We start from the raw sequence: 27,467 nt of genomic DNA on the forward strand, positions 1-27,467 counted from the left end.
TAGTTTGTTTTTTTTGTTTTGTTTTTTTTACAACATACATTAAGTTGTGAATCAGATGTTAGGGGGATGTGGAGATGAAGGAAAGTCAGTGACATCACAATATTTTACAACTTTACAACAAATGAGAGTCTGAATTTGTTGCATGTACCAGTGTATATCAAGGGTGGAAAGCAAAGGCACACTTAGGTTTATGTACCCCTCCAAGTGAGGGGTGCAGGGAGATTGGGGTGAGGGAGGATTAAAACAAAAGACCCACTGAGTACAAAATGAGCATTTCAAGGTCAACCCAGTAACTGATGTGATGTATATTACAAAGGCATATCTCTGTACAAGGCTGTTGCAGTGATTATTCATTTCTACATGATGTCAGAATGCCTTGCTTAACAATAGCAATGGGCACTGCACATTTGGTACTCGAGGGATTGAAGTTTGGGGGGGGAAAGGTTGCAAGTTGCTGCTGCTGCTGCTACTTTTCTGTTTTTTGAAAGAAAAAAAAAAAGACTTTCCTGCTACATACTGTTCTGAAAGGGTTTAATTACAAAAAGCATTGCTTTGGATACAGTCTATCTACAGCAGTCTGCATAGTTCACTAACAGTGAACAAGTCAGTTTCATAAAAGAAGCAATGATGGAATGAAAGAACATGCAAGCACCCTTGTTACACACTTTGGTCTAGACCATCCAGACTTTGTAAATACCATCTACACGCTAGCTGACTTGAACTCTTTTTTTTTTGATTGTTCGGAAACAAAACCAAAACTCTGCAAAACAAATTAGGTATAAAATTTAAAAAACAATCAAAACCACCCCCCTCCCCAAATATACTGCCCCGTAGATAAAAAAAAAAAAATGGCCCTCCCTTATTTTCTACAGTATGTTGACACAGTTGTTAGAACAGATTAAAAACAAATCTACCTTTGTGCATGAATAACTGAAAAGCTGTAAAAGACCTTATACATGGGCATGGGCACACTCAGGCCACATGCAAAGTCACATGAAAGGAAAAAATGAAAATGAAAATTAATTCCCCCCAAAAGGTTTTTTGCAGCATTGTTCTGGATGGCCTTATTCGGTTACAGCAGGAACCAGCCTGCCTCATCCTACTTCCATTTCATTTCATTTTGTATACTGTGCATGCACACGGCAGCATGTGTCATTGAGGCTTGCTTCCAGTGGCTGGCCAGTCACACACAGTGCTCGTCTCTATCTAGTGGACAAACCAGACTTGGAGACAGTACATTACTCATTTCTCTGCTGGCTAATGAGAATATCACCATACTGAAATGATATGAAAGTATAAGGGGAAGGAAATTGCCAACCACAATACGGTGTCTATGCTGCCAGCATAGCCTAGGGGTGGTTTGAGGGCAGAATTGGCACAACTAGAAAGTCAAACTGAATTGGAGGGTATAGTACTACTCTAGTTTCTTGATGGATATGGTGTTATTACAATAACCACTACATTCTTCTTTGAACTTCTTTACTCCAATTCTCCAGGGGGCTTAGGAGAGGGAAGGTAAATAAATATTTGCATTTATTCAAAGGGCCGGGGGGAAGGGGAAGGTTTTACATACTACAGCTCACAAATATACACAACTGAGGGTGTAAGGCACAAATTTACATGTGGAAGAAAACAGGCTATTCACAGATGTATTCCCAAGAAAAACCCGTGTGATAAGACCATAATTTATGCATGGTAACAGCCGGCATATTAATTAGTTCACACTGTTTGTGGATTTTGTTTGCCGTCTCACATGCAAGGTGAAATGAGATGGCACATCACAAGCTGGTGCCTTCACAGAAAGTATTAACGACTGACAAAGCCATGTTGACAGCAATGGTGCACAAATGTGCAGTTTTTAAAGAGTTTCTTTTGCAGTTGCTTTAGGAGTTATAAATTCGGGGGATTTTGTTTGTTGCCTGTCATAAATCAGAGGCCCAGCAAGCAAATTAACTAACAGGTTTAAATAAATATTCCCCTTTTTTCAGCTAGAGATCAAACAGTCCAAACACAAAGTTCAGAATTCCAGCTCCAACTTATTTAACTCAGTGAATTTATTGGAAAAATAAAAGAGTTTTAATCACTCCAGTTAATGGGTTTCACGTTAAATAGGTATAATTTTCAATGTATTTCTGAAGAGCTGCTCATAGGATGATATGCAGAAGTCATTTCCTTAGGAAAAACAAAAGATGAACAATAAATAATAGGAGTTATTTGCGTTAACAGTCACATGTTATTCATTAAAAGAGAAGAGTAGCAGAAACCTATGACATAGTTTTGCCCAACGTGGCATTTATCTGCTATAACCAAACGGCTGTAACACTGATGGGCATTTCACAGTACCTGCACATAGTAAACTTCTGCCATTGTTAAGTCAGAGTTAGCTTTATCAATGAATTTTTTATTTTGTATTTATTTTTATTTTTTTTAAGTTCTTTTATTTGCTTTGCTTTTCAGAGCATTCTTTCCCAGTTCAGGAATGCACTGTGCAATTGGGGGTGAAATGTCACAGTCATCATTCACCTGTGTGCTTTTGGCTCAATGTTTGTGATGCTAAGTTAGTGTTTTGAGTAAAGAACTGTCAGGTAGTGGGGGGTGAGTCCTGCGGTTTGAAACCTTCACCATGGATCAGATGGCTGTCAGGTAGTGGGGGGTGAGTCCTGCGGTTTGAAACCTTCACCATGGATCAGATGGCTCGGTTTAAAAAATATTCCACTTTTCCCAGAGAGCAGGATCAACACATCCTCCGCTTAACAACAGCCTTCTTGTCAATTGGAACTAGTGATGCAGTTGCAGAACACTGGCTTTGAAGGGCAAACTCTGTTTAATTGCTGTCTTCCCTCCCCCCCCAACTGTGATTATGTACACGCATCATTGGGCTTCATGGATGTTGAAAGTGGGGTAAAGGAAGGTTTGGGGGGTACATCCGGTTTTAGCGAAGGTGTACGTTTCAACCCGGACCTTGTCAGTGAGTTGTATGCAGTGAGACTAGGCTGCCTCGCTACAGTCCCAGCTGGTGCTTGAGCAGCATGGACTTGTATAGAGTCCACTCTCTGTGGGGCAGGCGGAGGGTTGTCTCCCCTGCTGAAGCTCTGATTTCGAGAGAGGTGGGAGGAATTAGAGGAGTTAGTATTGTTTCTTTTGAGAGTTGATGTCTGATGATTTCTCGTGAGTGAGTTCGTAGGGTAGTTTCTCTTGTAGTCCACATTATAAGCAGAAGAATGCATTTCTAATCGCTTGCCCAGACCACTCTGAGCCAGAGAGGAGCCAGGAGGCCCCAACGAGGCTTCCCTCTGGGGTACTTTTGGTGGCATGCTATCCAGATTTTCCACCAGATTAACCCCATGGTTGGGACTTTTGCTGCTGAGATGCTCCTTTATGGTTTTGTACTCGAGTGTGGCATTCTGGTCCTCCATAGCCATCTGTGCCATGTCGCTCATTTTTGGCTGATCAACATACTCATGCTGATAGCCTTGCTGAGAGATTGGCAAGACTACAACGCTTGGGATGTGGCTGGGAGAAGCCCTGAGAGGCAAGTCAGTTGGAATCACAGGCGATGCCATTGGGGGGATATCTTTTGTGCAGGCGTTGATAAGGTTCTGGTTTCTTTCCCATTCCCTGCTGCCACGGCTGGGCTTCCTCTTTTGTTGCAGGGTTGGGGTGGACTCGGGGGTTGGCAGAGCAGCCAAGTCCAGATGGTGCTGGTCAGCTTTGATTAACATTTTGGCAGTGCTGCCCGGGGTAGTGAGTTTGCCATTGTGCATCAAAGGTGTGAGGATAGCTTCTGGTTTTGGCTCCTTGGACTGTGTGTCTCCAAAGAGACCGCTGAGCTTGGTAACACTACTCATGGAGCCGCGGCGGGAGTGGGCCAGTTCCTTCCTCTGGACAACGGCCACATCTCTGCGGCGATGGTCACAGATGCAGTAAACTATGATTCCCGAGAAGACAGCTCCCATGACAAAAGCAAGAATGACTGCAATGGCCAGGAGGGTGACCGGCACCAGCTGATCGTGGCCTTTGAGATAGCTCTCACGAATCACTCCTGCAACAAACATCATACAGTGGTAAGCAAAAATCTAACAGGAAAAGCTTCTTAACGTATCTAGTCCATTCAAAGGCATTAACTGTGGATTTTACTTATTCTCAGCTTTTCATTAACTATCCCAAGTTCACATCCATACTGTACCTGCTGGCTGGAACTCACTTTGAGCAAAGTTAAGCTCAAGATGTTGAATTAAGATCCAGGGGTGGGTGTTCAGGGTGTCAGTTCATTCTTTATAAAGACAGGGCCCATTTGCAGAATTTGGATCTGTCTCAGAGATCAGCTTTCAAAATACCCCGAAATTCCAGGGTATTTAGATCAGCAAGTGACATTCTGGCCCTACTGAAGTCAATTGCAAAATTCCCAGTGACCTGGAATTTCAGCCAGGGTTTTTAGTTAGGACTGTCTCTCAGGCTGAGAAATAGCATGTATTTCTTCACTCATTCCTCAACTCCATCTCTCCTCCCACCTAATGTTATCTCACATTTTATTTCTGTAAATCACGGACACTGAAAAAGCTGAGGAGTCAGAAGCTTTATGTATGTTACATAAATGAATCTCACATCCTTTCAAGCTTTCTCCCCTGCTATTTCTTTGTTGTCTCTGTCACAAAGTTAGGAAGCCAGTGTCATACGTTTGGGCTGCAGCAGGGATGTTATAGAGTATTAATATCCTGAGTAACTATGAGAGAGAGAGAGCGCCCAACACTGAAATACATTGAGACAGAACAGGTTTAAAAATACCCTCCAGATTTCAAGTGTCACTGCTAATTTTTAAAAAAGTTCTAGATAAGTAAATATGCTGGATTCTCTTTGCTGCTTCAGCTAAAAGCACACACAGTGAGAAGCCTATTTTGTGGCATTGCACTGTGCTTAGAGATGCTGCCAGGTCTTATTATTGCTCCTAAGGCTTGCTGTCATAGTAGGCTTCTTCAGTAGAGTTAATATTCTCAACTTAATAAAAGTGATGTGAAGGCACCAGTCAATAATCCTACAGAACATTAACCAAGATATTGCATATATAAAGAACATTGCTTTTCCTTTCCCTACTTAGTTGTGCACCAAGCCAGCACACGCTAATCAAATGCAAGTGTGGAGCCTGTTGGGCTCTTTTAATGCTAAGTGAGAAGGAATCGCAACTGTCGGATCATAAGTGCCTGACAAAGTAGTTAAAAAAACACAAGTCAAATACCCCATTCCCTTCTCTGGAGAGTGTGCAAATGCAAGTGCATTAAAAGCATACTCTGAGGAAATATAAACAATGTTCTTATTATGAGAGATAGTGAGAGAGAAAATGTACCTCGAAGGGCCTCACAAGACTTTGTGAAGATACCAATCTTCCATGTCATAAATCAACGGTGTCAGGAATCCTGTCTTTTATGTATTTGGTGGGCAGATAGCTGTGGTCCAGAATTAGAACCAAGTGCTAAAAGTCCCAGCAAACGTTTCCAAAATAACATTGAAATACTGCTGTTGCCTCATGAAAAGCATTGATAAGCATTCTGTCTAGATTCAGTTCTACTTCTGTAGCATACTTGTCCCCATTTTAATTACAGTGTGTAAGTGGACAAATCAGGAATTTTAAAAGCTGAACTGCTCTTGAAATCATAATATCCTGCTTGTGACATCACAGTTGGTTGCCATGGAAATTACTTGTGTTGTGACAGAGGATTGTGATTTCAAGTGCAGAACAAAATAGCAGGAGTAGCTGATCCCTTAAGAAACAAATTCATGTAAATGTCCTTAGTAATAAAAGAACAAGGGAAGTAAAATAACGCCCAAAGGGAAAACAATGTGTCACTAGAAACAATCTTCAAATTAAATGCTTTTCGGACTCTTCCAAGAAGCCCCAGAAGCTTTTTAAGGGTCAGATTTTGCCACCCTTTTACCACAAGGAATACTTAATGTGAATATATACGGTAGAATCTGGCCGTATAGTTGAGCTTAGACCAACAACAGCATGAAAGTTCACAGTTTTAAAGTTTCAGCCAAAATGCAAATCCTTTTGTGCCTTACTGACAGGAAGCATGGTCTAGTGATTAAGGCATGGGATGTGAAATGAGGACACCTGGATTCTACTCCTTGCTCTGCTACACTCTTCCTGTTGTGACCCTGGAGAAGTCACTTAAACTCTCTGGGGCTCAGTTTCCTCAACTGTAAAACAGGGATATTTACTTACCCCAGAAGGATGTTTCAGACCAAACTCATTTATATTTGTAAAGTGCATTGACATCCATCCGATGAAGTGAGCTGTAGCTCACGAAAGCTTATGCTCAAATAAATTGGTTAGTCTCTAAGGTGCCACAAGTACTCCTTTTCTTTTTGCGAATACAGACTAACACAGCTGCTACTCTGAAACTTTGATATTGAGTTACTGGGCTTCTTATTTCACTTGAGTTTGCTCAAAAATATTTTTAAAAGAGGATAAGAAAATGGAATAAACAGATTAAATAAAAATGAAACAATTATGTTTCAAATTCTTCCACTGATCTAACAGTTTTGCTGCTGTTTGGATTGGTAGCACCTCTGGATACTGTGTGATATAGTGAGCCCTTGCTATTGTATCCAAAAACTGTATGAGACCCTGCTATCACTATCATATTACAAATGGATTCTGAAGCATTATAACTCGTGTTACAAAACCACCCCACAATTCAGAATGAGTGGCCATGTGAATTCCAGAGAGCTGTGTGGAATAATAATGGTGCTGGAGGTCAGTTTTTCTTCACTGGCAGAATTTCATGAGGAAGCTTGACTTGAGCCAGTGCCATTTGATCCTCGCTTTCATGAGTTCTAAATTCTGCCCAAACCTTCATAAACTCTAAAAGAGAGCTTTGTCATAACAGACTCAAAGGTCAGTTTCTGTGGCTTTGCTCTAGGTGTAGCTGAGTAGCTCTTCACTGATTATACCTTTCTAAATATGAACATTAATTGCTTATTTTATTTGATATGGTTATAAGTGTATTAGAAGGGTTTTCTTTTGTTTCAAACTCAACCTTATCTTTACATAAACTTGAAAGATCTTCCTACAAACATGTTCATATTATTTCCAGATAGCATGTGCAGGTTGATCTCCATAAATGACAACAAACCATTCTCTGGACAGGTTTATGTTATTTACAGAATACATTCAAATAAATCATGAAAGAGAAGCATGTTGGATAACTGTGGTAGTAAACCTCAAAAGCGTCCGAGGGCATAGACTTGAAGATATGAGTGCTCAGCACCTCTAGGAATCAGGCCCTACATGTAGTTAAGGATCTAATCATATTGATACTTAACAAAACCTCTTGGGGTCCTCGAACCAGCCTAGCACTCTCCCTCCCGAATACATCCCTTTTCCCATATAGGCTATGCTATCCTCTTGAGAGACCGAGGGACAGTTTAGTCATCTGATGTCCTCACTTTTTTGGTGGGTGTTCCTCTTCATGGAGACAGTAATCAACCTGATCTCTTCCTTTTGCTGTTCAAGGGAACCACTTCCACTGAACCAATGCAATTGTGTCTGGTATTCATTTTCCTGGGCCTGTTGATCTTACCAATTTAAAATATGAAAATAATTCTGTGTGTCCTCAGAATTTATGCCCAGTACTTTCTGAGACTGTAAAATCCTGGAGCATGCAAGATCATCTCTTCCTACTTTTCCATCAAAGCTGCTCATCCAATGAAAGGGGAGTGATTTCACATCCTCTGGGATTTATCATTCTACTGTATATACAGTCATGCATAAATTGTGAGGAAACCCCAGAATGCCATTTAAATGTAAAGGGATGAGATTTAGAGGTCTAGAAGAAGGATAACTTGGTTCTGTCACTCCACACCATGATAGCAAGTTGCATTCAGGAGAGGAGACCCAGTGTTGGAGGACAGAAACAGGCATCATGGCCCATCTTCACCCCCCTAGAGAACATGCTATTAAGGTAGTGAGTGGGTGGTTGGTTTTTGATGGGGACCTAAGAAAAATGTTTCATAAACTTCAAAATGTTTCAGCTTTGACATGAGGGATGGACAAAGTTCAGATGAATTCTTATTTATAAGAATTATCTGTAATAATTATCCATAGGTTTAATGTCTTCAACACTAAAATGCAGTTGTACTGTGTGACCTTGGTCTCTGAAAACTGTCTTCTGAAGCCCAACTAACCATTCCTACATTATATAAAAGAACATATAAGTTACCTTAGCTAAGCTGTGTTTAAAGGGCTTGATCCCACTGAAGTCAACAGAAACACCTCTTAAGAAACAATCAATGTCATATATCAGACTGTTCAAGTATGATGTATTAAGAACCAAAGCAAAATACCAGAGAGGGAGAGGAATTATTTAAGCTCAGTACCAATGTGGACACAAGAACAAATGGATATAAACTGGTCATTGGGAAGTTTAGACTTGAAATTAGACAAAGGTTTCTAACCATCAGAGGAGTAAAGTTTTGGAATAGCCTTCCAAGGGAAGCAGTGGGGGCAAAAGACCTATCTGGCTTTAAGATTAAACTCGATAAGTTTCTGGAGGAGATGGTATGATGGGATAACATGATTTTGGTAATTAATTGATCTTTAAATATTCATGGTAAATAGGCCCAATGGTCTGTGATGGGATGTTAGATGGGGTGGGATCTGAGTTACTACAGAAAATTCTTTCCTGGGTATCTGGCTGGTGAATCTTGCCCATATGCTCAGGGTTTAGCTGATCGCCATATTTGGGGTCAGGAAGGAATTTTCCTTCAGGGCAGATTGGAAGAGGCCCTAGAGGTTTTTCGCCTTCCTCTGTAGCATGGGGCACGGGTCACTTGCTGGAGGATTCTCTGCTCCTTGAAGTCTTTAAACCACGATTTGAGGACTTCAATAGCTCAGACATAGGTGAGAGGTTTTCCGCAGGAGTGGGTGGGTGAGATTCTGTGGCCTGCATTTTGCAGGAGGTCAGACCACATGATCATAATGGTCCCTTCTGACCTTAGTATCTATGAAAATCATAACTTTGAACAAGGAAAGCCCAAGTCATAATATAAAATGTGGTGGTTCTTCCATTTTTTTGTCTTCCTATCAGTTCACCAGCTTTCTTGTTTCTAGGCTGTTATGATATGATGGATGTGTCTCTCTCCATAGTGAAGTGATTAATAGGCATCTGTGGAGAGCAGACCCAGTGACCACAGATCCAACAAAAACTCTCTGTATTCTTTTTGTTACATGCAGTCAAAAAAAGTCTCCCATGTACAAGCCTGAGTTTGTTTGTCTTGTCTGTGATCACAGATAGAGATAGCAAAACATCAAGAAAAGCCCTAGAGTCAGAGTCCTCTGAAAATAGATTCTGGAGTTTGCTTTATGGTGAAGGCAAGTCTGATATTTCAGTGAACTCATCACAACTGCTTTGGTGAACGAAAATGAACTAGCTCAGTTTTCTGGTTTGAATAGCTTATTGAAAAGACATTCCAGAAATACAAGGGGCTGAATTCTGACCTCATCTCCTCACATACAACACCACTGAAGTCAATGGAGGTCACACATGTAACTGAAAGCAGAATCTGCTCCCGTCACTAGAACACATGAATAAGCTAGCTACCTGTCACCACAAACAATGCATTTTCATTTCAGTACTGTTGTTAGCTGTAGTCTGTATTAAAAGACATCTCTATACTCTGAGCTGCACCCAGGACAAACAGGATGACCACACCAAAAGTGAAATGAGAGTGCTATGTGGTTATCTCAGCAAGAAGCTGTCGTCTTCTTGTTTTCCAGTATAATGTGAACCAGATGGTGAAGTACTAAACCTAACCGCTGGCAATGGCATACACGGAAATGGAACTTAGAGATGGTAAATGATATATGATATTTTGGCAGGGATAAAGGGAAACTACTAATTGGGTATAAAGTTTCAATGACTAAATACATCATGGCAAGGAGGCAGCCAAGGAGTTGTACACGTTGTAGCTATTTTGAGCTTCACATCTTGACATGATGCAGTCAGTGGTTGAATGGGATTCAGGCCACTTCCATTCCCCCCCACCTTTTGAATCACTTAAGGTTTAATTGGGAGCTAGGCATACATGCACATTGGGCAAGGTGAGCCTGAATAAAGAGGAAAACCTGCTGTTCGCATTTTTTGTTTAGTACCAGCTTTTTGTTTGTTGTTTGTGTACCTCTCTCTCTGCATTAGACTTAATTAGCATGACAAAGGGTGGTGGTATTGGCTCAATATGAATGTTTGTGTTTATGGACTTTAAAATATAATTTCTGGATGCAAAAGAATGGGTTTTCAATATGTGTATTCAAGTGTTAGTGCTGTATTTACATACATTCACATACTGATAAAGTCTATTTCAGGTCTGGAAAGCCCCTCAAGGTATTTTTAAGCTTTTTTTTGCTTTCCTAAATACATGTGTCACAAAATAATCAGCTGAAGTTAAACTACACATCCAGATCTGAGTTGACAGCAGGTATGGGAATACCCATGGTCTCCATTTTTTTTTTTGCTTTTTGATATAATTACTTTGCTTGAAGGAACACTTTCAAGGTCAGGAAGCCCACAATCTCACCCACAACACCAATCATCTGGTATCTTCTACTCTGCTGGGAGCTCCTCATCATGGAGACAAGTAAGCAACCTGCTTCCCCCCTCCTTCTACTCCTTCTGTTCCACTGGCCCAGTGCAGTTTTACTCAGTATCCCTTCTGCTGGACCTGCCAATCTCACCATTTAAAAATATAAAAAGTACTATTTGCCAACAGTTAAACACTCCTGTTAAAACCGCTGGTAAAGGATAAATTTTTAATGGGGACCATTGCCCTGTTGTTTTCCTACAGCTCTACAAATACAAGTTTCATGTGATTGATTGCATTTCTCTCGCTCTGAACAATCTATACCAGCAGCCCAGCATTTCTGAGGAAATTCTGCAATATCAAAACAGTGTGCACATATGCTAGAGGGAAGAATGAGGTTAGTTTGCAGTTGTAAAGTTTCATATATATTTCATAGCTTTGTAGATTTCAAGGCCAGAAGGGACTGCAAAACTATGAAAAAAATCCTGTGACTATGTGTCTTTAATAACATGCAGTGCAACCTGAAAAGCATTGGAGTTTCTCATCAAGCATAAAGGAGAGACAGTGATTACTGGTCCCTAATCTCAATAGTGGTCCCTCCAAGAAGGGCTTGTCTACTGGTTTTTGAAGGTATTTTTTCCCTTCTTCCAATTGATCCAAATTAAATTACCCCTGCCCCTCCTGATGAATGACTTTCAGCCTAACTCTCTCCATAAAAAAAAAAAAAAGTGATTGTGTCCTACAAGAGGAGAAGATGTACATGCATGGCTTTGCTTATAATGAGAAGGAAAAAAAATCTAATGAATGATAGTCTTAAATGTAAGGGTCAAATGCAAAAAAATTCCTCTCCACCATGAGTGTTCTAAAGGTTCCAGGTCAAAGAGCTGGCATGGTGACCTAAAAAAACTTCTTTAGGAGCCATGTACAGTCTTTAGTTCAATGGGAGGCAGGCAATCCATTTTTAGTGTGCATTATAGCAGCCACAGAAATCCTAATGCATGGGTTGGCTCTATTGACTGTACAATACTGAAGATCTAGCATTAAGGAGAAATATTTTTATAAATAATTTCTCTCTTAAAAAGCTTGTAATGTAGTTATGAATTAAAGGCCCAATGCTGAAATTCTTATTCAGGCAAACCTTCCACTGAAATCAAAGGGATGTGTGTCTGAGTAAAGATTGGAGGCCTGGCCTGTCTGATGTTTTTATAATCTGTTTTGTGAGTGGTACCTCCACAAATGAACTAATTTACTGAATTTTTAAAACATGACATTAGGTTCAAAGTACATATGCCACTGGATCTATTATTTATGAGAGAGAACTACAGCTCTGAAATCTGCACACTTTAATTTGTCCCAAAGGTTAAACATAAGGTAAGCCCTTACAGTTAAAATTGCCTGACACCATTTCCCCCAATGACTAATGGTATTCAATGGCTGTTCATTGTGAACTTTACTGATTTTAGTACTGTACGTACTTCTCCCCTTTCACCCTTCACAATGAGCAAAGGTAATTTTAGATGCGTGTGTGTGATAAAGCATAACAATTGTGTTTCCTATGGAAAAAAAAATATGGGCGCTTGCAAAAGATAAAACAAAATGTACAATAAAATCCAAATCCCCAGGAAAATTAATTCCTTTGTAGCTTTTTCTTTGAAGAGAGAAACTTTATGCTGCCTTGCATCTTAAAATTTCTTCTGATGTAAAAGAATCTCTGAGCACATTTTAGGATCTTTCTACAGTGCTTGGGATAAGCTTAAAGATATTTAGCTGCTCTTTATTAGTTTACTTCAGGGGATCGTCTCACAACTGTATTGAACTAGATTTACATATGCTCCTGTGAATATGTATGATTTCAGGGGTCCAGAGTAATTGTTGTAGCATGCAACATGCATCGCTCATCTTAGCTGTTCCCATTTCCCTGCATGTTAACTCCTCTCAGGGAACAGAACAAATTGAGCTTTTTTCCTATATGAAGGCAGCAGTAGGCATTATGTATTCAGGGCGGCCTTGTGTCGCTCCCAAGGCAGTTCTTATATGCAGTGTCAAGAAAAGAGAAGCCGTCATTGAGAAATTCTCTGGCACTGCTTCTCTTTCCACACAGCCGATTCTGATCTATGACCTCTCTGCCCAGGGGGAAAACTCAAGTTTGCTGAATGTCAGCATAAGCAGCTGTGCATAGCTCTATGAAACTGCAAGCTTCTCTGACTAGCAGACTTGAGGAAGAATTGGGGTTAATTTTTCATCATTATGTGTGTGACCCAAAATCATAAATTGGATTTCTCATCCACTCCAATCCTTTTTTCAAGACAAAACATGAAAGTAACATTTTTAAGGGAAGGTACTAGTCCAAAGCAAGAGGGCACAGCTGAACTAATTAATGAAGTATCTATTGAGTACCCAGATGTATGTTTAATAAGATTGTGCCCTGTATATCATATCCTCTGAGGTCCATCAAGAGTGCTATTAAGCTGTCAAAAAACTAAAGGACTGATCCTGCAACCTTTTCTAGTGCAAGTGGTCCTTAGTTCATGGGGATGGTCCTTGTGCCTTCAACTGGACCGTGTCTGTGTGTAAGGGTTGCAGAATCACGCCTTAAGTTAGCTCTGCTCTTGCACAAAGAAAGGGCGAAAGGGAAAACTGTTTGAAAATCTGTGAGACTTCTGTGAATACTTCATATAATTAAAATCACAATATTTATTGTGTATTTTGTGATAAAAAGCAAATATGGTTGTTGACATTTTAGTTGCTTCTACACTAATGGTAAAGGACCTGACCTCAAAGCTTTACTCTAACATCTTGAATGTGTGAATCAAAATATATTTTCCTATTTATTGTTCAGTAAAAGGAAAGATTGGATGACTGTGTCTTAGAAATAATCAGAGGACAGAAGCAAGCAGGTGGAGAGGAGAAAATAGTTGGTACATAGGTGATATCATGCTTGTTATTTTTCTCTCCTTATCACACTCCCTATGACCTTGAATAAATTCAGTGAGTGTTCAATCATTTTGAATTTGAGGCAATGCCCACACTACAGAAACCCCTCTTTATATCTACACTTCCATTCCCACCTCAAAATAGAAGACCAGGAGCTGAATTCTACGCTTAGTTACACCAGTTCAAATCTGGAGTAACTCCAGACAATGGAGTAACAGAAATCATTACAGGTATGCTCTCTCTCACACTTGAGTGGCACAGGTACACTATTGAACATTTTCTCTGTTAGACATCCTGTCATGGTACTACTCCCATCTATCTCACACTTTGTTCTCCAACTGGGCTGGTGGTTCCATCTGCATACTGAAACCCTTCCACCTATGGAACTCCATTAAGTCAAATTCTTGGTCCTCTGCATTTTTCTACCTTCACCCTCTCATTCATATTATTGCTACCTTTAAAATTGTCCACCATATTTACCCTGATGATACTTGCTTATGCCTCTCTTTTAACACTTTCAGAGATCCTACACTCTCTACCCTGTCTTGATCAGGTAAGCTTTTGCCTTTGATCTCAAATACAGCAATACAGCAATATTTCTGTTGGGTAAGAGGCCCAAACAGAAGCACAACTTGATGGCCTTGATCTTATGCCATGATTCAGACTTGTTTTTTCCCTCTATTGCTTATAATGTTGATTCTTGACTCTATTTTCCTAGATCTCCCATGTCTGCAAATCTGTTTTCACCACTGTACATCACGGCTTAACTGCTTTGTCTGTACCTCTAATGAAATTCTCATCTATGCCTTTCACTCCTCTCACCTTAACTCTTGCACTTCCCTTCTCTATGGCTTCCTGCCCAGTCCTAGGTCTCCAGACTCTATTATGTGCCGTATGCTCCCAACATTCATCCTCAAACAACTTCCCTGGCTTCCCATTCATTTCAGGATCCAGTTCAAATTTTCCTCCTTGGATTTGTTGTTGTTTTTGTAAAGTTTCTGTTTCTGTTCATTTTTTAAAATCAACATCTTCCTGTCCGGGAGGAAAACCTGGCAGTCTGCATGCCATGGAAGTCAATGAGAATTATGGTGTTATACCAAGGTACCTGATAGGATTCTTGCATATTTGTAGAATGTTCCTTAGGACAGGATGTTGTCTGATCTACTATAGAATTGTCCCTGGACAGGATTTTTTTTTTGTCTTTGGAGCTTCAACAAGCTGCTTATTGGTCTCCTTCCATGCCATATAAAATTGCTGCAGATTCTGTTTAGGTCTTTTTAATGCCATGTAGGTGGAAGTATGGGGTGGACATGTAGGCAATACCTCACGTGGGGATAGGCATTCATTTTTATCATGTTCTCTCAGCCAAACATAGATAATGCTAAGTTATTTCATCTTTAAAGGTCTTGATGTCAGATATTTACAAGGGGTTGCAGATTTAGCAATATTATCTTAGTTAAACTATAGATCTGTACCTTGTGGCATATGAATCCCTCAGAGGACCTCTGGCATGGAAAATTAATTAGTGTCTTGTTGAATGGGTGCCTTAGTGCATCACCTTTGACTTGGCCATATTTAGCAAAAAATATACAGAGTGCTGCAGGCTTTCAAGCCTTATTTAAGGCACTGAATGGAGACTAGTGTTTTGTGATGATAAAGCAGGATGTCATCTGCAAAAACAGCTACGTTCTTTATTATGGATTCTGATTCCCTAAATCTCTGCAGAGTGTCTGTAGTGCTTGCAAGCAGCTCAATGGTGAGAGCATACCAAATAAGTCACAGAGGCCACACTTGCTTTGTGCCCCTCTTGAGAGAGTCTGATTGGGTGCCAGTCATGAAGAACTGTAGAACATGATGGAGGCTGTAAAATGATGTTAGAAATTAGATTTCTCCAGTACTACAAACAGATGGGTTCCGTGGGACTATGTAATATTAGAGCATCTAATGTGACAAGGCCACTTTTGTTAGTTTAATGTGATGAATGATGTTTATTGTTTACCAAATATTATGACTTGTGGCCATCCCTGGACTATAGTCAGATTGGTCAGTTTGAATTAATAGTGGTAGGACTAGACAGCGCCTTTAAAAAAAAAAGACTCTTTACCAGTACTTTATTATTAAATTAATTGATGTGAATGATAATATTCTGAATTTTTATCTTCTTCCTCCCACCCTCCCAGGAGTGCAGTTATACTGGCTTCCAAACTGGAACTGGGTAAGATTCCCTGGTCTGGAGAGGGATAGACCAACTGTAGCATTTGACAGTTGACGCTCCAGAACGGACTTACAGAACTTGTCACTGAAGCTGTTGGACTTGGGACAGTTGCCATGTGTGAGGTCCCTTACACTTTCTTATGCACATTGATAGCACTGCTTCAAATGATACCGCTTGCTCTTCAGTAATGGCAGGATTTTACGACATCTTTGTCTTTTTGTAGGAGTATATGGGAGAGAATAACATAGGGTTGGAGGGGGGTAATAGAATTTTAAAAATACACCATTTGTTTTCTGCTGTCACAATTGTAAGTATCATAGACAAATCATTAGTGGGATGGCATATTTTTGGAAGCATTCAAGGGTCTTTACATTCAAAAAATGATTGTTGGGCATACAAAAGAATCATCTGGGCCCTAGATGTGATAATGTTGTCAAGCTGCATTTCCAGTTGAGCTTTTGTTTCATGGAAAATACCAATCCTCAGTTGTCCTTAAAAGGAGTACAGTTTCTTATCCAGGCTTGACTGTTCTGCTAAAATAGCTGTGCCGTATATGAAACAGTAATCCCACCAAGGTATGCTTTAAATACATCTCAAAATCTCATGAGGAGACTGCTGTCACCTGCCAATTATTTTAAAATATAGCTCCATATGACAATTTACACCAGCAGAGGATCTGCTCTGATATACTGGTGAAAAAATACTTTATTTTTTAAATATGTGTAAAGAGGAGTCTCCATTTGTATTTCTGGTCGTTGAGATCCTACGCTTCTAGAAAGGTATATATTGGTGTGTTAGTTGAGATGAGTATTACACTTATCTTAGAAGCTAAATACTTCATATTTATTTTAGATGAGGAATTGTGGTCTTTGGAATGGGAAGAAAACTCTTTACAATTTGTGCTTAGCAGCCTGTAGACATTGCTAAGGTCTTCTTTAAGGCCTTTCCTAAGGATAATATTGAAGATTTTAGATTTTTTTTTTGTTTATCTGGAAGTTGGGGAGGGATTTAACTTTAATACAGCATTAAAATCCTCAGCTGGTGTAAACTGCAATGTAAATCAGCTGAGGATCTGCCCCATTATGTTTAGAGACATTTTGATGTATAGCCTCAGTTTAGAGCGCAGAGAACGTACTTACATTTTATTAGGTGGTTAATGCCTTTAATAGTCCAAATACAGAATTTTAGCAACTGCAGAAGAGTTGTGGTGGAAGGTTGTATTTTGTTTCATGGCTGTAGCAAAGGAATTCTTGGGTAAGTAATCGCCACTATGTACAATGTTGCTTCCATAGGTGAGCTAGCGGATGGTTAATCTATTGTAAACTTATTAAATTACATGTCTAAATTTAACAATATTCTTAAACATAATTACTATCATAGTGCATTTGCACAAGATGGCTGAATGAAACTGCACAGGATCCTCATCCCTCTGCATTTCAGTCAGGCTGCTGCTGCTTCTTTCTCCTCCATGGGAGGGATGGTGGGGGGAGGGGAAGGGGCATTGAGATCACAGGAGAGATTATCTCAGATGTGCTATCCAGTGCCACAGCGCCTGATACCCACCAGGAGCAACTGCAGGGAAAATCCTGTTCAGGCCCTGCAGCCTGAAGTACTTTGCTGAATCAAGGACATTTGTAGGAGAGATTGCTTATCAGGTGCAATGCAATTGACTTACTGTGTTTAATATTAAATAAAATAAACCTTGACAAAATCTGAATTATGCTACTTAAACTTTCGTAATTAAGTGTGTTAGTTATTAATCAGTAAACTAAGCTACATCCTTGAGTGAAAGAAGACATCTCAATTTATCTCTTTTTTCATAATCCTAAGCAAGTGTAATGATCAATATATGCTCGGAATATCAGCAGAGAAAGGATATTGAAAATGGTCAGGGGAAGTTTATCGACATAAAAAGTGGTATTTCATATAGGATCATGCAATTAGTAAATAATCTGTAGGCTATATGGAAAGTGTAGGCTGCTCTCAATCAACACTTGGGTTGTCATAAAATTTTTACAGAAGATGTTCCCTATTAATTAATATAATCACTGAATCTAAGCACATACTATATAACTAATAAGAAAAATGAATTATTCAAATAGCTTTAATTTAACAGAGTATTGCCATTTTAATTATATGCTGGCATTAATTTAACACAAAAAGGTGCTTTAAGACTCTTTTTAGAGTTATGTTACTTGCTCTAAAGTGTCTTTGACTTTCAGAGGCTTTTCAGTTGGAAAGGCCAGATTCTCTTCTGGAGACCTGACCTCTTTATGCTGCCTGATAACCCTCCAATTAGCATAAAGCCACTATAATTATCATAGAGCTGGTGTAGCCAGCACTTACATCATTGCCTCCAACTGTTCTCTGGCTATTTTCTGATATTGTGATGACTGTGTGGGGCCAAAGCCTGGCTAATGTACTTTACAGCCGTTCCCCATCTGAAAATATTTCAGGATTAGTGTAGAACTGGCCCCAGAATCAGAAAGTCAAATCCTTTGTGCTTCACCATGCAGCTGCCCCGATAGGAGAGTGCAGCTGTGAACGTAGTCCTTGAGGAAATATATCTGATACCCTGATTCTTGCTGAATGGGATGCAGCATCTTTTGCTGCAAAGATGGAAAAAAGTCCTGTGGCAATTGCAGTTTTTCCCTGTTGGAGGGACATCTTTCTTTCTTGCTACCTGAAAGAGGGGAAAACTCTAATTCAAAGAGCTTTTTTTTGAATGGACCCCCCCCAAGCTACTAGATCTACAAGTAAAAAGGCAAAACATTAAAAATAGAGCTTGTCAGTTGTCAAATGTGGCTATGATGGATTGCAGGCTTTTAAAGTTATGTAAGTGGATAATTACAGGTTGGGGGTGAACTCGTCTCCTGAAGCCACTTTTGACACCTGATGAGCTCCGTTTTTAATGTATTCCCTTTTTACTTGTAGATCCAGTAGTTTGGATGTTCTTTCAGATAAAAAGCTCTTTGGATCAGGGTTTTCTACTCTTCCAGGGAGACCCAGAAGTCATATGTTAAGTTGGCAGCTTCTGTTTTCAGTATCTTCATCTTTATCCTTGGAGTAGGCTGACAGGTTTCTGTTGCTATTTGAGTTGATTCATACATTGTTACTGATGGTTCCTCAGCTGTTAGCTAATTATGAAATCCATCTACCCTTCCAGCTAGTTGGTCTAAGAAAGATTGTAGAGCTGTTTTGATTTAAAATTAATTACTGTGGTCAAATGTAGGGCAATCCCGTGTGTGATCTTGGTTACCAGACTCAGCATTTTGCAGAAAGCATGGTTCTCTCCTCTCGACTGTCTTCCTGATCTTCTCCCATCTTTTAGTGCTGCGAGTTTTGCTTTCTTTCTTACAACTCCAAAAGGAGTCCACATATTGTTTAGAAAGCTTTGTGATTGTATCAGTTGGGGAGTCAATTATTTTGTGATTCAAATGAAGATCTAAAAGAGATTCAGCCAGGAGCTAATGGAGATGCTACTAAATTGTTATTCTGCATTACATGACCTCCTCTCTCTTTGTTTTAAAACTTATTCATGGACCTCCTATCTCTTATCTCCTCTGCTTACCTTGCAGTAGTTGCTTCTCTTTCCCTTCACCATCTGTCAGTTACAGTCTTGAGAACGTTTCACTGAAATAAAGTCTTAAGACAGTCTATTGTCTGGAACAGCCTTTCTTCATCTCTCTCTTGCATCAGTTCCCATCTCATTTCCACTTTCAGCTGAAAATGTTTCTTTACCTCTCTCACCCATACCCCTTAATTTCTGTCTCTTGCTATTAATTATTACCTTTCTGTGACTACTGTTGTTCTACCATGTTTTGGTCTAGAGTTGCGATGAAATATGCAAAAGGCAAAAAAGTTGTATTGTATAGTTCTGGAGACACAGCAGAAGTGTCATCAGTAAAAGCCTCTTCGCAACGCTCTGCTAATGTGCCTAAATCTGAACTACAGGGACCACTTCTCAAGGTGTCAGAATAATTCTGCTTCCAACTCCATTTAGCTGTGAACCTTTTTGCTGAGGCTGCCAGTTATGATGGTAGCTTTTGCAATGAGGACACCTGTCCATTAGGAACTGCACTGAGATCACTAACTCCATTTCTATGGTGATGATGATATTGTTAGTACTGACCTGGTCTGCAATCCGACTGGAGTCCTAAAGTTGAAAAGCTCTGAATCCCATTGCCAAATCCCCAAGCCATCCAATTCCCCAAGAGAAGCCACTTATTAGGACTATTCCAGACAAGCATTTGATTATTTTAAAAGAAAATTTCTTACAGCTCCAGTGAAGACCCATTATGTGACAAACATGTAAACATCCATGTTATAAAAGGAACAGTATTCAACAATTTGATGATAATTCACCTAAGAACATTTTAAAGAAAAAAAAACCTATTGGGTTTTGTTAGGAATGGTTCATCTACACAACCTCTACTTAAATTAATCTACATAGAGATACATAAAAGATTTAAACAGACTAAATCCTGTGCCGTCTCAAGTCACTTTACTGAAATCCCAGTATGAAATAGAATATTACTTGGATTATAACTAACTTCACTTCAAATCTGTCTCCACGAACTGCTGAGAGATGCTAGAGAAGCAATGGAGATGCAGATAGTCAGGGCTGACAGTCCACTCTGTCACATTTTTTATATCTCTGTTTTAATTGGATTGCCCTCTAGGAATAGAGTTCCACCAGCAGAGTAACAAATCAAAGGGTCAGCCCTGACTGTCTCTAGTTTCACTGCTTCTCCAGCATCTAGGTTCTGTTCTTAGTAGTTAGAAATGTTGTGAAACTGAAGTAGCTGACCATGCACTTCATACTGTATGGACAAGGGTTTGATTTTGATCAGGGATACTGAAAACAGGTATCTAGAGCAACAGGTGTAATTGTAGTGCTTACTTCAGTCATGTACATCTTGGGTACAAGTCTCCTTCCTGGCCTCCTAACAATGGAATTGATTGTGCATGCAGTTACTTCATTGATTAAACTGACAATTTTTAGCAAGGGTCAGTCCCTTCTGATATCCCATAACTATGACTGGCTAAGGAATATTTGCTGACCTTGGAAATTGAAAAGATAACACTGAACTCAAAGGATGATCTGGACAAATTCTGTGCTACACAGAATCCGCTTCTGAGTTATTACAAAATGGCAGCAGGATAATAAGGAATTCCCCTACTGCTCTTCTGTAAACATGCTTGGAATCCTTCCATACCTTGAAAAAATCAAAATAAATTCATGTAAAAATAGAGCAAATTTAAATGTACTCTCTGGACCAAATTCACCCATGCCGCAATTTATACAAAATGAAGCTGAGCCTCCATCTTTACTGTAGGTTCTTATTGTTTTCATTTCAGTTCGATGTGAACAGGATTTCAGTAAATAACCATTAAAACTCCAGCTGAATTTCTACCTTCTCAATCCCCTCTATCATGATAGTACTGGAAATCTCACATAATTTTGGCTCTTTGGCTTTATTTTTGTGAACTCCCCATGCTAGGTATAGTGTCAACATTCAGCAAATCATTCAAATAGTAGTCGTAATAATAATAATAACAACACTACCTTATTCCTGCAAAAGGAAATGTTTTATTTTAGACAGACTCCTGAAATGTAAAATCTTTGCCCGCCCTGTGTCTATTAGTTGACTACTTCATAATGGTGCACAGAAAATTGTGTGACAGAGACAGGTTTGCAAATATTGTTAAGAGAAGCTGAAAAAAGGAGGTTCCAACATATATAATATTTACATTTGCATCCATGACATTCTAATTAATGTACTGGCTACTCTTGTCACTTGTACACCTCACCTCTTATTTTGAATCAGCGTTGTACCATTATTGTGTTGTAGACACTGAACAAAAAGTTTGTTCAGAGAGGAAGGGTGTCAGGGTCACCTAACCATGCAAGAGACAAATATTAAAACTGCTAAAAATAACCCCTAGACTTTAATCCGTCAGTGGAATAAGCAGCCAACCTCTCTATTGCTTGAATTAGACAGAATAAAAACTGGCAAAACCAAGAAAGTGGAAGCCACGGCTGCTGCATCTAATTTATCAATGTGATTAAAGGGCAGGCTCCAGCCATCTAGCGAGTGAGAGAGAAAAGAGTGGTTGCTGTGTTTGTGTTAATGAATCTAGGACTTGAAAGATATTTCTAAAGAAAGGCAGCAAGGACAGAATACAGCAGACAAGGGCCAGGAGGGTAATGAAGGGCAAGGTCAGTTATGGTTGAAGAAAATTACTTCATTTATACCCTCTAGTAGGTTTATGTAGCTACTCCCCATTTTGTTAGTAGGACCATACATAGGTACAGCACTGTCATACTATTCAAAGTGTACAGGGTAAAGCCTTGGAATATCCCACACAAGGAGCTTGGTTTTATGACTTGAGGGAGGGAGACTAAGTACAATGGCAGCAGAAGGGAAGGTTAGACTGCAAGGTGAGGAGCTACTGTTTTGACAAAGGTGAGAAACACAAAGAATTAAATTAAAACACAGCAAGAAAAAACAAACAAAAGCACACTCTGGAAATGTGTTCTTTTTGGAGAGGGCTGGGAGAAGAAAAAATGGTGGCGTTTGCCAATCGCAATTAATTTTTCATTCTGCAATATCAATGACAGATTATTCAGTGGCCAAAATGAAAAGGCCAATGGAATGGCAACAAACAGCTCCTACTCTATGAAGTGCGCTACACATTTTCATTTTGGCAAGAAATGTGAGGTATCTCAGAAACAACAATTCCAGAGTATATTTAGCTACGGAAGCTGCGGCACACGAATGTCACATTCCCATGAGTCAACCCATTTACAGAAGCCCCTCTTTGCACCCCCGCAGATATTCCCCAAGATGCCTGTGCTGAATTAAAAGCTGAACATATGGATGTGACATCATCAAGGCACCAGTGTCACAGAAAATAAAGTAGCAAGTGGTTTCAGTAGAATTAGAGTGAAGTCGTTTGTGAGTGCAGGAAAAGAAAGAAAACACCCTCCAAAGGAATAAACACAACCACTAAAGAACACCACACAGCACTTTGCAAAACAAAAGGAAAATGTTAAAAACATAAAAGAGATTTTGTTTTTTTTGTAAACATGTGAAGGGAAAAAATACACAGCGAAAGTGAAAACAAAAAACTTTATAAATGAATATTAAGCATAACCTTGTTTGGTTTAATTTTGCATAACAACTCATTCCTTTGCCCTTTAAAATATTGGGTCAATAGTAATTTTGGCACCAACTGGGGTCTGAGTGGGCAAGGCAAGGAGTAACAGCACACAAGTACACGGTAATGGTAAACAACCATGCAGCCACCTCTGCCACCATTGTCTGTGTGTAGACTACTTCCAGCTTTGTCAATATTCATAATAAAGCCCCAACGAATGCATGATATTTAAATGACCCTGTCAAGTGCTAATAAGACTCTTTGGTAACTGTCACTCCCTGGGGAGGTAACTATACAGTGCAAGCTACCTCATCAGCCAGTGACTAGAAGCAAAAAGGCTTACAACCCAGCAGCTATACATTTATTAATATTTTCACTGTGTGCTCTTCTCAAAGCTGCTCCTGGCATTCAAGATGCTTTTAAGAAGTAGCCTTCTATCCATTAAGAGAACTGCTGTGCAATTAACAGTTGTGACGCATGGAACCACACATAACAAATGCCATTAAAATTCACATACACCTCTACATTCTTCCCTGCCACATTAACGACCAGATTCTCCACTGGTGTAATTCATCATATCTCCATAGCTATCAATGGAGCTATACCAATGACTACCAGCTGAAGAGCTGGCTAGCCCCCAGGCGTTATCCTTTCCCCATTACAGATACAGACCTAGTTAAGGGTAAACACATCTGTCTAAGTGGATGGGAGGAGGCCAATGCTTTCTCTTGGGGATAGTGCAGTGGAGAAGGAACAGAAGCACTTGCTCAAAATGGTGTGTATTATCAAGAGAGATGAACAAAAACAAGCCAATTACTTATCTGCCATTTGCAGTGTAGCAGATTTATTGACCAGCGGAATTAAGGATTCCAGGTAAATCACGCATTATCATTTTGAGTCATTTTGTTTTGCTTTCTTTAAGTACATGACAGACAGAAAAGCAAACATTTCTGCAGCTGTTACCATAGTAAGAGCTAATTGCTTTTACAATAAAGGCCCACAAAGGCATGGTGGCTCAGCAGCAAAGTAGGAGAAGCCTGAAGGCTCAAGAAGGATTAATACTGTCACTTGTCAAGGGTTTCACTTCAGAATAATCCCACACGCTGAAGTTCTGACTGATGTTTGCTACCATAATATTGGAGTGAGAAGAGATGGGCCAATCACAGAACTAAGACAAAGAAATGAATGTGAAGATGGGGTCTGCAGGAACCAGCAATTACTTATTGGAGGAAGCATGCTCTTATATTTAAGGCACAGGATGAGGAATCAGAAGTCCCAGAGTTATATTTCATTCTGCAGTCTTCTTGCATGATGGGCAAGTTCCTTAGGTTTAGATTTGTAAAGGTATTCAGGGGCCTAAAGATGCAGACAGGCCCTAGTGGGGTTTTAAAAAGCATTGCTTTCAGGGGGTATTAAGCACCAAGAGCTAGATTTACAAAGGGTCTTATATATCTTACTGCCATTTTAGGTGCTAAAGTCAAACGTTTAGCAGCCACTGAGATTATCAAAACCTCCACTCAGCTGCTGCCTAATCCTGCAGGTGCCTATGTTTCTGTCAGTAATGCTTCCTCAACACCTAAGTTCCCACTAGTTCATGAGCAAAATTGCCCAAGTCCTGATGCCAACTAGATGCCCGGTGCCCTTGCTCATGCCTGAGCCATGGTGGGATGCGCAAGTGAGGCATTCCCTATCTCTCTCAACTGCAGGGCATTCTCAGAGTATGCTTATCTGATCAGGCCTCATATAGAAAACAGCTGGGGATTACCTGATCAAGACTGTTTGGGGCAGGCTGGCTGGTGTGAGTGTTCTAGAATACCAAGGCACTCACCTGTGACTTAGAAGACTTGTTTTCAAATTCCCACTCTGCCTGATTTGAAAAAGGGACTTGGACTCAGGTCTCAGTGAGTGCTCTAATCACTGGGCTATTGGTATAAAGGTGTGGGGATCTTTCTCTCTGGTTTTTCATGAGAAAATGGCGAGCCTGGCTTAGGTTCCTAACTTCAAGAGAGGGTTTATCTGGAATCCCAAATGGAGATAGGTGCTTCTCTCTGGCCCAGCATTAGATGCCTAACTAACTTTGAGCGGCAGGGCCTAAATTGCACCCCCCTTCTCACCATTTCCTATTGGCTAGCATAGGCAGCTCTCCACTCAGCTTGCTGGCTTCTGAGAATATTTTAGGTGCCTAACGCTCCCTATGCATTGTATGAGAAGCCTGGGCACCTAACTCAGGACTGAGAATTCCACTAAGTAGCAAAGCACCTAATGCCTAAGTCCCTTTATGGATCTAGTTCTAGGTGATTTTGAAAATCTGACCTGGCACCTCTCTGCATCTTTTGGAGCATACATACATTTACAAACATGGCCACTAAAAAAAAAATCTCCACATGCCTCAGTTTCCCTATCTAATTTACAGGGAGATGAGGCTAAATTAATTACAGTATGCTGAGTCGTTTTCAAGCCTTCAATGGAAGGCACCATAGACGCGCCACGTGTTAATGATAATATAAAGCAGTGGAAGTGGCTCATCGTTAACTCATGAAGATCAAGCTTAAACAGGGTTAAATCCACACTTCTCCAGTCTCACTCATATTTGTTTTGTGTGGTTTCCTTAGTCAGTGAATATCAAGAACTAAGTCTAAAATTGGTTATTTTGTTTCTGCCTTTCCAATAAGCTTTTAATTACAGTGCAGGAGTTTGGTTACAGGCTACCATGATCCAGCTGGAAGCAGTTACACTGTAGTCACCCCCCCGCCCCCGATTCATTTCCAAGGCCTTACCCTTCTTGTCTTGGTGATTATGGGATGAGACTGCCGCATATGGATCTGTGTTTTCAGATGAGCCAACCGGATCCTTCCAATCCAGCATACGTCCCCTAGTATCATAACCCTCTTGAGCTGGAGAGTCAGAAGTGGTGGTGCTTGGAATTAGTGAACTGGAGTGGCCTGTGTTTACATTACAAATACAGTTAGGGAAGACACCACACATTAGTCACTCACCATGCTAGCTCACGCTCAGGAGCATAAAATAAGCATTGTTTTTTGTGAATGCTGGAAGGATTTCTTGAGACCAAGCAATGTTTCAAAAGCCTTTTACAACATTGCCCAAAGGAAATGTAGCATCTGAATCTTTTGGAGCTGAGAGAAAAACTACCTTCTGAGTAGTCAGAGTGGGCATGTGTGCGCCTGTGTCAGTGGGAGTCATGGGCCTTGGCTATAAGCAAAGCTTCACTGGTTTACCTAAAAATTTTAGTTGACTGATTGAGTTGAACTGGTGCCAAACATGCTGTGGGTACTCTTTCTACTATTTCGGTCCAGCTAGCTTAATTCAGTAAGGTGTTGAGCTAAATCAATATGAGCCTGGTTTACACTGAATTAAGCGTGTCCACACTGTTTTGCACTGGTTTAAGTTAACTGATTTTGTAAACCAACTTAAAGTGAAACTGGTGAATCTTTACCATAGACAAGGCTGCTGTTCTTAAGGAGAATGACAGATTAATTGTGGCAGGGATAGGTCAGCTGATCCCTGCCTTGTGCTCTCAGGGGCAGGACAGAGTGTCCAGGGCCTGACCATGTTCTCACGATGGCATCAATTTTCTGAAAATCCATAAACTCTGTGATTTGCTAACACTACTTTAATGCTCTGGAGTGGTCTCTGCCTGAATGGATACATTAGTGTGATCAAAAGGGGTCCCTGTAATGGGAGTAGGAGTGCTGGCAAAAAGAAGGATTATTAGGTCCTGGCTCCACTCATCTGATCTAGATCAGGAACACAAGTGTCAATACCCCCATCTCATGACCATGATCTACTGACTTTAGAGGCCCCTGCAGCAGTCTCCAGGTGAGATTTACCCACCAATCCCCTTAGGATAAATCACGATTTAAAAAAAATCAGTCCAGGCTCCTTCAAACCTTAATTTGTTCTTGCTGAAGAAAAGCTTTTTTCAGGCTATTTATTTGGCGCCAAACCACTTTGTGTTTTCTATGCAGGCTATTGCAATTTAATGTGCACTACAGGAGACATAATCTTAAAGCTTATAGTTCTGTTCCATGGAGTTTTATAATGATTCTGCGATTGTTATTGATGTTTTTAACTATACAGGTTGTGGCAATCACCTTTGACATGGTTCAGATTAACAAATGTTTTCATGAGACATGGCCAGCCAGGCACAAAGCAATTTTCACATGAAGTGGGATTTAGCTGGGATATGGTGGAGAACTGATCTGTGTGGGTTAAATAGTCCTTTAACCACCTCACAAGGTTGAGTTGCAAATGAATTCAGTGAAAAGGCAGCAGCTTCTATTAAGTTGCTGCTATGATTTAAAGGCGCTCTACTTAATATTAATTATTGCGGAGAGACAGAAAATGTCTCTGTGCCTATATTTTTGAGGAGGTCCTTTGAGTCATCACATAGGGTTACACACAGCAGCACTTTGAACAATATTTAACACAAGACATGCATGTAACTAACGCCTTGTTTTAACTGATACAATTTGCAGGAAAGGAGGTCAGCTCCAGTGTTTTTACCATGGATCCAGTCTTGAGATGCTACAGCTAATCATTAACAAGATTAATTTAGCAG

The 27,467-nt window shown here is 40.1% G+C and overlaps 1 protein-coding gene across 7 annotated transcripts in view; it reads right to left on the minus strand.

Annotated features, from left to right (window-relative positions):
• Positions 1 to 2,035: 2,035 nt before the first annotated feature.
• Positions 2,036 to 27,467, minus strand: part of SEMA6A (semaphorin 6A) — a 131,833-nt gene continuing 106,401 nt past the window's right edge. For 5 of the 7 annotated variants that reach the window (XM_073344767.2, XM_073344764.2, XM_073344768.2 and 2 more), the window contains 2 exons: positions 25,666 to 25,830; positions 2,036 to 4,042 (listed from right to left, as the gene is read on the minus strand). In XM_073344767.2, the coding sequence (XP_073200868.1) occupies positions 2,859 to 4,042; positions 25,666 to 25,830 (1,349 nt within the window). In that variant the 3' untranslated portion in view covers positions 2,036 to 2,858. Of the gene's footprint in view, positions 4,043 to 21,125; positions 21,626 to 25,665; positions 25,831 to 27,467 lie in introns of those variants that run through there. The other 2 variants (XM_073344770.2, XM_073344769.2) reach the window with 2 other exon arrangements.

The sequence above is a fragment of the Lepidochelys kempii genome, chromosome 5 (assembly GCF_965140285.1).
Source record: "Lepidochelys kempii isolate rLepKem1 chromosome 5, rLepKem1.hap1, whole genome shotgun sequence".
Taxonomy (NCBI): domain Eukaryota; kingdom Metazoa; phylum Chordata; order Testudines; family Cheloniidae; genus Lepidochelys; species Lepidochelys kempii.